Source organism: Homalodisca vitripennis, chromosome X, assembly GCF_021130785.1.
Source record: "Homalodisca vitripennis isolate AUS2020 chromosome X, UT_GWSS_2.1, whole genome shotgun sequence".
Taxonomy (NCBI): Eukaryota; Metazoa; Arthropoda; class Insecta; order Hemiptera; family Cicadellidae; genus Homalodisca; species Homalodisca vitripennis.
In genome coordinates, this window is record NC_060215.1 from 142,832,407 (window position 1) to 142,845,347 (window position 12,941).

At 34.4% G+C, this 12,941-nt stretch overlaps 1 protein-coding gene across 10 annotated transcripts in view; it reads left to right on the forward strand.

Annotated features, from left to right (window-relative positions):
* Window positions 1-12,941, forward strand: part of LOC124369951 — a 197,609-nt gene that overhangs the window by 139,203 nt on the left and 45,465 nt on the right. For 9 of the 10 annotated variants that reach the window (XM_046828162.1, XM_046828163.1, XM_046828155.1 and 6 more), the window contains 2 exons: window positions 3,982-4,174; window positions 10,763-10,928. In XM_046828162.1, coding sequence (XP_046684118.1) covers window positions 3,982-4,174; window positions 10,763-10,928 — 359 coding nt within the window. Of the gene's footprint in view, window positions 1-1,417; window positions 1,439-3,981; window positions 4,175-10,762; window positions 10,929-12,941 lie in introns of those variants that run through there. The other variant, XM_046828165.1, reaches the window with a different exon arrangement.

The following is a 12,941-nucleotide window of genomic DNA, read 5'->3' on the forward strand; positions in this document are numbered from 1 at the left end:
GCTCATCCAAAAATGTTTAAAACCTTTCTTTTTCTGGTAAAAAAAAATACCGAACTCAATTTTTGTCCCCTCTACAGTTGGAGGAATTTACCTGTGCTCGTAGGGCCCAAATACTACCCTTCCAACAAATAAACGCTGCCTGTGTGGCGGGTTGCGTTTACGTGCTAGCCGCTGAGATGAAGGCACAACAATCTCTTTAACGACTTTAAACTCACGATTTCGATTTGCAGATTAGTATTGACAAATACGTTATTTTCAAAAACACGTTAAACAAAGCTGTAACAACTGAAAAACAAGGATAAGTCCTATTATTGCAATTATTTGGTATTATCTTATTATTTAATTCCACCACAATCAGCACTGTCACAAAACAGACTGATTGTAGCGAATGTGATGAGTTATTTGGGCCAATACGATTCCTGAAAGGAGGGTTTTACCGATGAGTCACAGGAAATGTTTTCGGGACGCAGCGCATAATGCTACCCCGCCACCCCTCCCGCCTATCACCACATACTCAAGGTCACGCGCGCAGCTAAAGTCCTCGAACTATACTTTCGTGAGGTGGAGACGGTAAAAATACCTCGCCAAACCACATAATGGGTGAATTACTTGTACTAGTCCCATTAATATGTGGTAATATGATAAATATAAAAAGTGAAAAAGGTCATAAAATCCCGTGGACCGAGGTCAGGGCTCAATGGCAACTCCATGGGCTCAAAAATTCCCACTCAAGGGACCCATTTGTAAAAGTCAACCAATTAAAAAAGATTATATTAACTTTCTAATATGTATTAACGTTGTCTTATTTAAATTTACTGCATAGCTTGTTTATATACATCATATGTATTATTAATAACCTAGATATAAAATATTAGTCCAAAGAAATAAGTTTCAACACCAAACTTATAAGATTAACATGCTAACCATTACGGTCGTCATACTATTATACACATAATAATCTTCAAAAAGACTTATGCATATTTTGTTTGATATTTCTAGATCAAACATGAAATATACCTTCCTTCTGATTGTGCGGGAAAGGATATAAAGGATAACAATTTGAAAAAGTATTTAATTATTCCACGGAACGATCTACAAGATTTATAAGCATCTGAATCGGAAGTTAGGAGCATCTTGTAATCATGGCCAAAGAAAAGCTGATGACAATATCCAAAACTTTCTTTTAAGATGTTGTTATTTGGGTCCAAGTACAAAATTGCCTAATAAGTTTTCACTTAGAAAATCATTTATTATATACATGTGCAGTTATTTATTCGCTAGAGTCTGTGGCGAGATGTGGTTCAATAACTACAAACAGTAGGAGAAAAGCAAAGGAAACTCGTCTCAGACGATCCTAACCTAACCATGACATAGCGACTGTCAACTGTCAAGTTCTTCATAACCTTAAATACGCTTAGTACAAATCTGTACAATAATGGTATGCCAATATATTTGACTTATTTTAATAGCTATAGCGTTTTTCATTTTCATTTATTCCATAGTAAAAATGGGATAACGCATTCAAATTAATGTTATCATAAATTCGATACTTAGCGGGAAGTGAGTGTACTACGATCCAGCCTAATCAACCTTAACTGCTGTTTGGTCCTTATCTGGTAGATAAATAAATTCTGTTCAGTTTTAAAGTGTTTAGATATTAAAATACAAGATAAAGAATTATTTTAAATGTTCATGTATTTTTTTGAGAGTCTACATTTCATGACTGGAAATGTGGCGGTATTATTTAAAATATATAGTAAACCAATTAAGCATTCAATGTTTGTATAAGGACTGTAATATCCATTTGATAACTTGTCATGATATAAATCCTACTTTGATCCAACCCTTGAAAGATTAATGTAGCCTACTGATTAGGATTTATTTATATTGAAGTGTAATAAATCGGGCTATTATGATTAAATTTCAGTTTTAATAAAATGAATGGGGAAACAAACCTAACCTCAGTTTAAGTGTTTGGCGTCTTAATTATTTCTTTTTATCAGTGTATTTAAGCGATTGTACTATTACACTAAATCAGCTTATGTCTAATTCTCTAAATGGTAGTTTGAGGAACAACTTGAATTTGTGCCGATTTTATACAGTAGGTAGCTTCATCCTTTCAAGCTGCAACAAATATTACCGCATTACTGCACATTAAAATAGGCTATATACCTAGCCATAGCTATATAGGTTGTCTAAGGGTTGTGGCTGATGTTTACAGGGTACAGTAAAACGTATTAAGTCAACGTTAAGTAGCTTTGTGGTCATCCAGAACAACATCCGCCTTCATTCTGATTCCCTCTATTTAGCACATTCACGTTTGACCACTTTTTCTATTACACGTCTTTAGCACATAGCATCATATTATGTTACTCTTTGTGTTGAAGACGTGGTAATAGCATTTGGTAATAAATGTGGAATAATATTATAAATAAAACGTTTCATTCATCATAGATAATTACATCTTCGATGGGAGACGCAGTAATTCCAATACACCTGTTTACTTATATGCCAAGTATTTGTTCTAAGCACGATAACTTGCAATACTCACAATCACATATATGACAAACGAAACTTTAACACATGTTAACCTAGAACTTTTATTGCCATGACTGTTATTGACATTGTCTGCTAGGCTACCAATTGAGAAACGCATTTACGCATTGTATGTAGGGATGCATTTATACATTTTCTGCACATGACTTGGACACCAAAAGACGTATTTATACGGCTGTGAACGTGTTCATTGAGAGCTCAGAAGACCACATGAAGCTTCCTGAAAAGAATTTTGTCCTTGGTGGTGGGGTTTTAATCGGATTAAATGTTTTGTCCCCTAATGCTACTTGTTCCTTATATTAATGCACCAGGGAATCTGAGTTGTATGTATGAGAATTACTTTAAAAATCTCAAATTTTGATGATGGTTTTATCATCATTAATATTCAAATTTTGTTCTTTAAAATAGAATATTTATTTTTTGATTCAGTATACTTTTAAAACCTGACTAGTAGTTAATGCTCCTTAGTAGTACTCATAGTCCTAAACATTGAGGGTCTGTAAATTTAAAATCCTAAATTAATGCAATAACAAAAATTTATTTGGAACCGAATAACGCTGATGATTACATAATTAAAATAATGCATTTTTTAGATTACATTCAGCATTATTTGTGATATTGATAACCTAAAATCATGAAAATACAATAAGTAAATGGATATTTATATTGTAACATACAACAAAGAAATTCTTTATATCAGAATCACAATGCTTTACATTGCTAGGTAAATATTTACTTTACCCACATCACAATATTTGTTCATTTTTCAAATTGAGAGTTGTGGATTTGTTCAATACAGGTGTATTAGTATCATTAAGAAGGTCATCCAGCAGTTCTATCAGCATTACTAGGTCTTTAAAGTGGCAGTTGCTGAAAAATCATACCATTTGTGAGTATTTATTAATTTTTTCCCTTTATGGGCAAACATTTGAAGGCTGCAAAAATTCATAGTTCACTGACAGGACTAAGGTGCCTACGGATTTTGCAGGTAGTTTGTTGTGAAATGGGGCTGAGAGTTTGAGTGTGAGTACGGACTCGTAAATGTCTCGCTGACAATTTTCAAAGCAAGATATTAGAGTTATTGGGTGATAGTTTCAATACAACCGTGCTTATGCAAATCTAGTCTGTTGCGATGAGTGTCTTAATGTGGTTAAAACTGGGTTTATTAATAGGTGGAGGTTATATCTTTATTTTAATGCTTATAATAAAGTTTAGTATGATTATTTTAGTAACCAAATAGAGTTTTTCCCTAGCAACTCTTGACATCATGTGTGTTGTGTGAACTCATCTTCAGGAACTGAGCTAATAAATTTCTCATTGTTAGAACATTATTTCACCATAATTTGCTTTATTGAAGAATTAATTTTAACAAGCATTAGTCATAGCTCAAATTAAACCCTTCTTTAAACGGTAACGATTTTTCAGGAGTGGCCGGACAGCCGCGAGGCATGACTACGGCTGGAGAAGAAAAACTGGGCCATGGTATGCTGCACAGCCCAGAGTCCGACTGCAATTCCAACAACCTCGACTCGACCGCCAGCTACCTGAGCAATACTTCATCGCAGGACGTTGACTTTATACAAGATAATTCAGACTACCAGTGGTTCCTCGACTACGGGTGAGTCATCACACCTAATGAATTCCAAACATTTTTATATTACCTCGTTAAAAAGTATTGTGATAATGGGGATAATGCTAATGCACTGTCAGCGTATTCCGCTGGTGAGTAGGACTTGCATCCACTATAAGTCCCACCGACCCAGGCATCACTCCCTCTTGGGACTGCTTTTTGTGTCACTTCAAGAGGGCTCTTGTCTCTGTAAGCCAACAGAGGGCCAACGGTATCAGACCATCGGTTGGGCAACACTGTCCCAAGGATATGTGTCAGACCATTTTCCCAACGGTGTCAGGTGAAAATTGGCCTATGGTAATCTCGAGTCCCCTCTTTCATTTTCTTATCATCTGCAAAAGAAGGACATGTGGTTATCGTCTTGTTCCGTGTCACCATAGGGACATTCTGAACATTCAAACTGACCCATTTTGAACAGGTCTGCTCAAAAGTTGCTATGGCCAGTGAGAACTGGGTTAGGTAGAAATTCACCTCCCTGTGTTTCAGCCAGTGTCATCTGCTCTATAGCAGCCCTCGTTCCTGCTAGTCTCTCATGATCCGTACTAGAGCCTTGGCTTGCGTTAACACATTAGAGATTGGTTGATTGCACAGAGTTCTGTAAGACAGTTTGTGAGTGTTCCAGTCCCATTTGGTCTCTTTTACTGTTGTTGTACAAGGACAGGATGGATGATCTGCAGCAAGGATTCATTCGTCGAGTCTTGTATCTTATCTATTCCCAGTAACTTGATGTGTTCTTTCTCTTAAAAATCATCAATGACCATCTGCAGTGCCCAGATCTTTGTTGAAATTGAAGTCAGAGTTTCAATCAACATAAATCCAGTGAGCTTCCAAGCCAAAGACACCACTCCACCAATTTCGACTGTAATATTTCTCTGGCAAGATTTGTCTGACTTGACAATTTTGTTGCATAAGAATGTAACTTCTTTTGCAACATTCAACAAATTCATAAGTGATGTTTTTTTGATCTCCTGACCATCTTGTCACTGGTATATGCCATGCCATGTTCTAAAGATTCTGTCCTCAATTCATACTAATCTTGCTATTAAATAAGTATATGAAAAATCTTATGTACTTAACCTATTTTTTTCTCAATTTTTCTCCATACACTTTAATTTATTATTGTAATTCATCGTTTCTTTATCAGTTTGCATTGATAAATAATTAATACATCCAAAAACTAATAATTTTATTGTTGTACATTTTTCAATAATAAATTTAAAATGTTTGAGATTTCTTCATAATCAATCAGTAACAGAATCAACAAAACTAAAAAGTGTACAGAAGGGCATTCATTATTCATGGGATAAATGCAACCAAAACTAGAGTGCAAAAGTATTTAAGATTTACTATTTTTATAAAAATCAAGATGTTTGCCCATATAGCTGTCTCTTAATGTGTACCATTAATTCTGTGTTGTAACATTATAGTGAAGTCTACCCCTTATAACCTAACACACATGTTGACTTAGTATTTTACGTTGAATTGATAAACCTTTTATTTCTGTAAAAAAATAATTACAGCTTAAATTTTAATTTATAATCTATTTTAATGGTCCCTTTTAGTCTTGTGTGAATGCTTCTTAGCAAATGGTGAAGAGTAATTAAACAAAACAAATACTACTTTGTCAGTTGCAATGTTTAAAATTGGTAAATGATAATAATTTGATAAGACCATAAATGTGCTAATTTGCTATATCTACTGTCAAGTATAGCCTAGATATTTTGTTTGGCCTACTTCGTTGTTCAGAATGTCCTTTGTTACGATAATGTTGCCGTTTGATTTGTGAATAATATTAAAGCACAGGAAATATTGCTGGTTGGTCTGGTATGAGAACAGTGTTAATGTAATTCTAAAAGTTTTTATATTTGTCATTTATTATTGATAATCTCACACAAGTCTTAATTGGGTATTAGTAAAGTAAAGATATATAAACGGTTGGACAAATTTTTAACTTTGACAAAAATGGTCTACTAAAATATAATAATATGTATTGGTAATATCTCTACTACTTCAGATGCATACATCGGTGCTATTGGTTTGAAATAAAATAGGTAATGTTACGCAAATACAGTATAATATAATAATGATTATAGTTTACCGACTGCTTTCTAGTATAAAGTAGTATAAACAATGGTTCTTTTAAAGCTTTTCCATAAACACTTTGAACATGATCTGATATTTTTGCCTACCTCCAAAGATTTAATAACCATTAATTAGAGCTGATAGTTGCAACATATAAGATATGTGGCATTAGTTTAGAATAGAAGATACTACCAAGATATAAACATATTGAAGATTAAAATGGGCACTGCTTATGTAGGATTGGAATTTTATAGTGCAGGCAGGTATTAATTAGGTTGTTGTAACACTGGGCACCAAACACTGCAAATCTGCGCTAGTTGGTTTTCTAGGATTGACTGTTTTACAGTGCAGGCAGGTAATTAGGCTGTGGTAGCACTGGGCACCAAACATTGCAGATCTGCGCCAGTTGGTTTTCTAGGATTGACTGTTTTACAGTGCAGGCAGGTATTAGGCTGTGGTAGCACTGGGCACCAAACATTGCAGATCTGCGCCAGTTGGTTTTCTAGGATGGACTATGTTACAGTGCAGTAGTTTATTATTAGGCTGTGGTAGCACTGGGCACCAAAGACTGCAGATCTGCGCTAGTTGGTTTTCTAGGATGGACTGTGTTACAGTGCAGACAGGTTTATTAATTAGGCTGTGGTAACTCTGGGCACTAAACATTGCAAATATGCGCTAGTTGGTTTTCTAGGATGGACTGTGTTACAGTGCAGGTAGTTTATTAATTAGGCTGTGGTAACTCTGGGCACTAAAGACTGCAAATATGTGCTAGTTGGTTTTCTAGGATGGACTGTGTTACAGTGCAGACAGGTATTAGGCTGTGGTAGCACTGGGCACCAAACATTGCAGATCTGCGCCAGTTGGTTTTGTGCCAGGGTAGTTGGCTCCGGCAGGCATTTTGTTTTGGCCACTCTTTTGTCAATGATTCGCCGTCTGGCTGTAGTAGATGCTCTTACAAGTACTCACTTAAGTGTTTAGTGTCGTCAAGTTACAGGGTTTTTTGCTTGGACATCAGAAAATGAGTAGTATTAAGAAAGCTGTAGTGAACTGTTATAAGCCTACTTATCAGACATAGACTGTTGGTGGATGCTTGAAGAGTAAATGGAGGATAATTTATTTAGTGGAGTTTGCTACAACTTCCAGGAAACTTGTTTATTAAGTGAGTTCATCGAGTATCATGGGTATTTCTGCCAAGGAATCCGCAAGCTTAGGTACAGTTTTCTTAGCGAGTAATATAACAGTTATAAGTTTAAAGTTTTTTTTTTTTAATTGAACCATACACACTGCTGAATATCTTAAACTCAAAAACTAAACTATGAGGTGTAATTTTTTCCTCATATGACTAAAGCAGAAGTGAGAAAAAGTAGACTATTCTTAAAACGTTAATGATACCAAATAAGTTTGAATTTCTATACTTCCATTTTTAGTGTGTTGAGTTGTTTATTATGGACGGCACACACACAACACTTACATACCCTGTGGTTGTGGCTACACCATTTTGAAGTCTGTAAAATAGTTGGCTTGACATTGAACTGTAATTCCTGGTTAGTTTATTTTTATTTTTGATTCAGAATTAGATTACTTACATAGGTTGTTCTTTAAGGTAAACATTGTCAGTGCTGCTAAACTGGAAAGAATTTTGTTTTATCTGAAGGTTGGGAAACAATACCTAATGCAATTTTGTCACTTCTACATCAGTTAAATTCTACATTAATAATAAGTAGAATTAAACCCTTTTCAGTAAATTTATATTTTTTTAAATGCTTGGAGATCACTGGGTCCCATGCCCTCAGTAAGAAGTACAGTTTACAATAGGTATAGTGACAAAAAAGGAAGTTCACCTGCCTTCATCACTTAAAACTGACTATAGTGGACTTTTTAACAATTAAAACAACCTAAATATAAGCAATATTAAATTTTGATTCAAATATGGGCACCCACCGACCACAGCTCACATTGTACTTCAGTAGTTAGAACAGAAATTTTACATTACAAAACTATTTGGAATACTGTAAGCTGACACTGATGTATGGAAAAACCATCTCTATAAATAATTTCTACTATTTCAAGTATCAGTTAATTAAAAAAAAATGCAGAATCCTACAACTCATGTTAAGTTTAAATTTATATGAGGTGCATTTTTAGTGTATGAACCGTTTTGAAATAAATCAAAACGTTTTTACAATACTCTTATTTTAAGATAAAAGATCGTACCATAAACAATTTTTTACGTAATTTCAACTGTTGCTTAGGAACCATTGCTGGTCATTTTGCTCAGCTTGTCTAAACCTTCAAGCAAAGAAAAACTATCCCAATGAAGACAGCCATATCTATATCCGTTTTATACATTGACATTACACATAAAGCACTTCCCTCTAAGCTTGCGTTTGAACGCAGAACTAAGTGGTTGTCAAAGGGTGTCAGGTCCAAGCTGTACGCTGCAAAAAATGTTGTAGTATTGCCAAGTTTTTACTGTGCATGTCTGAGCAGTTTTAGAACCCACCAGGAACGTAGCGTTTAAAATACTTGGAGTGGTCGATTACGATGTCACAGTTTCAAAAATTCGTCTAACCAAATCATCATTCACATCGGAATGCCTCCCACTTCATGTTTCGTCATTGCCATTTGTTCTTAATTCATTGAACTGGATAACCAAATATTTCATTACCCCAACACGCTCTTGAAATTTAGCCGTAAATACGATGGTGTATTTAGGCTTCCTTGATATTCTCTGGATTAAAAACCTGATTAATAAACCATCAATTCTTTTAAACATTTTGAACAGGTGAAGTAAACACACAACTAATTACACAAGCGAAACTAATTAGCTATAAATGGTATCAGTGAGAAGCTGATGAACTAAAGAAACTGACAGCAGAGTTGCATCGGCTTTATGGTACTTACTATCTATTCGTGCCTCGTAACATACAATACTTAGATAATGATATCTGCTGGTGCTCATTTCACACAGGTATTGTAGTAGCAATACCACAAAAAAATATTTCCTTGCCTTGAGCATCACACTAGATTAATAAAATTAATTAGAATACAGTTTTAGAGCCAGAACCAACAGGAAGAACTTACAAACAAAATTCCTGAGTAAGAATAGTTGTAAATATCCTCCTAAAGAAAAAAAGAAAGGGAGAGATTGGTGTGAGAATCCTCTAACCATTCCATCTCCAGGATGGAGGTGTGCTTTTGTTGTTTCGACTTTGTTTAGTCTTTTCAGTCATGGATGGGCCCAAAGACCACCATGAGAGAACATTTATTGTGAAGACGCATTGATGTCAAATTGATACTCATTAGTACTCATACGGCAGTATGAGCGTTCAATTCCTTTTGACAAACTCCTTCAGTTTGTATTTAAGGTCTCTAGTAAATTTTTAATGTTTTCAGAATTTACTAGACACTGAACATTATACCTCAACTTATAAATTGTGATTGAAATTTAAGGTAGTAACCAATCAATTATAATTTTCATTAACTCCGTTACACATTTAACAGACTAATCAGCTCGGGAGGTGGAGAGCAAAGCAAAATAACCTTGTCTAAAAAAAAAGAAAGAAGTGGGACACAGGTAACCAGAAATAAAAACATCAATAAAAATCTTTTACCAGAACACTTTCCAATAAAACTGACAATATGAACAACCTCTATGTCACGTTACACTTTATATCCAAGGCTAATTGGATACTCTTGGGTTACAAATTAATGGACCATACCCATAACTGTTACATTTTTATAAGTCTTGAGAGAACTGCGACGTGCTGAACAAAAATTGCTCACTAAATAATAATGCAGAAGTGGTGATATTCGGTTCTTGTCCGTCTAAGTGGGGTTTCAGTTAGGCTCTTCTCATTGTAGAGATTGGTTGATGAGTGAAATAGTCTACATCCTCTGGAGAGCATCAGTGATTCATTGGTGTTAGGCAGTGCCAGTGCGCGTTTCTCCTGGTTCTACTTACTTGATGGTACTCTTTACTCACTTTCATTTGTACGGAAGGAAGGAAGATATAGTAAGGTAACTAAATCATCACCGAGCATGAAAATCAGATACTTTGTAATGACACAGCATAAAAATTGTTGCACTGTTTTCATTGTGCAATGTAGGTAAACTATGTTTTATATATATACAGTTGTCAGCTCTGAGTGAGAATTACATTTACATGTGGAGTTTCACCCAAAATAGCTGGCTAGGTTAAACTCAAATCAATATTTTACAACTTTGTCATCATTGACCGAATAAGGAAATATTCTTTGAATACTGGACTTTATTCACAAAACACTCTCAACCAAATATTATTAAAACTATTTATTTTTGTTAGATAGTTTATTGTGTATGTATTGAATAATTGCTAAATTGGACAATATGATTTCAACATTTTTGGAACAGAAAGAATTTTTGCTTGAATAAAACTGTTTACACATGCAAATGAACTCTTGTTGTTACAGTAAAATGCCTCTATTTACACAATTATATGTGGTAACTTCATAGGTACCGAGAGACACAACATCGCAGCATCCTCTCCCTGTCAGCCAGCTACGAGGAGGGTTGCTACGATGACCTTGCCCGTGACCTTGACACTCAGCTCGCCCAAGTGGACATGGAGGACTTTCGTGCAGAGGACATCTTGCCTGCCATGTGTTGTCAGGATCTGCAGGTACGTCGTAAATAAAATAATGGTGACGGAAAGATTGTCGACTGAGGAGATACATGTCAAATTTCAAGGCTTGGTTTAAAATGCACTTAATTGGTTGTTGAAGTGATTTTTATTTGTAGTAGTTCCGTTTACAGTAAATGCCAAACACACGATTTACAGCTCTGTATGTTTATGACCCAAATTTTACCTTTAAATGAATTACCAGTAATAATGTACCATTTACTAGTTTCGTGTCTAGAAAGTAGTAGCAAAATTGAAAGCGTAATTATATAACGAATGTAGTTACAAATACAATCTGCCTAGCCTATAATACGTGTAACGTTTTTATAATAATTATACTATATTCACAAACATGACGGCTAACAAGCTATGGTTTCAGAAAACATCACAATAATGTTTGCTACTGTCTTGGAATGATATGACGTATGCTGTGGTTTTTTTTAAAAATTTAGTCAGTAAATCTATCTAAAAAGCTTTGGTCAAAATTCAGGTATCCTGGATGTACTATTGATGGATAAAATAATAAATTTCCGAAGTGTCCACAACTGTAAAAGAATCAATGCCACATTATTGATTCAAAAAAGCTATGATATATAACTGTAGTGGTAACAAATTTGGTAATTATATTCATCAATGGTTTTTGAATACCATTACACAAGAAATATCAAAATTGAGTATGAAAAATGCAACTGAGGTTGAATTGCTTTTAAAATTTATAAAAGGGTTCTCGGGTTGGTAGTTATCAGATATGCTGGTAGATCAGTTATGCTGGGGTGCATTGTTTGTTAAGTTGTTTTAAATAACATTTTAACTTTGTTTAAGAATTTGTTTTTTTTTACATTGATTTGAATATTTTTAATAACAAACATTATTTAAAACTGACAAAATGGTGAAAACATGTTAAAACTCAGAAATAGTGTTTATATCTAATCTATTTACCAAATAAACGCCAACACTAGCTGTATGCTCGGTGAGGGGAGTACTAATGAAACATCCTGTATGTCATGCAGACTTTATTCAGACGCTGCGTATCAGCAACGCAAGTTATTGGGGACACTGAAGTAGATGAAACTTATTCCAACCATTGTCATTGTGGTGAAAGTTGTGGTATAAAAGATCACTTTACAAATATTTTAAAAGCTGACAAGCAAAACAGATGATTTAAACAACAAATCATTAAATTTTTTTATTTCTGTAATAAGTTTTACTGTCTAATCAATCAATCATTTATTTGTTATTATACAAATATATGTGCTATAGGCTCCTATACCTGGCTCCTAGGTAGTCATTAGTTTATAACTGTGGTAAAGGAATACAATAATATAACTAAGAGACAATTTATTTGTTTAAAAATCATGTAATTGAACTTATAATTCAAATACTCATATATGAAGTAGAAAGTTATTTCTTTCAACCGTATAGTAAGACAGATAAACTAAATACAAGTTTACGCATAAATATACAAATCTACACATTTACACGCCATCGAGTTTCCTATAAGATTATCCTCAGAATTAACTAAATTTGGGTTAATATTTTGAGAAATAAAAATCACTTTTAGTATCATTGAGTAAAGAAAGCACTTCACAAATTAGACCGTAATTTGTTTTGGGTAGAAGCATGGTGCTGCCACTGGAATATTTTCTGTTATGTTATGTATGATTCGAAAACACAGCCTGATGTTATATTTTTTGCAACCCCAAGTAGTGTAGTAACATTGGTTGTGTATTATCTATTGTAAAGTTACGTAGCGTCATAGAATCCTACCCTTACTGGTGGTCTGTAGTCATAGACGTTGCTCCCAGTTGCTATATTATAAGTAAACAATTTGAATTTGCCTTATTTGTATAAATGTATTTGCTTTAGACATCAAGTAAGATGGATTTGTGACTGCACTGGGGGCTATACACTGGATGCTTTTTAAAAACTGAAAGTCCAGCTTGGCGCAAGCGAGTTTCTTATGCCAGCTTATTGCTTTATGTGTTATAGTCCAGGGGCAGGGAGCCAAATTGC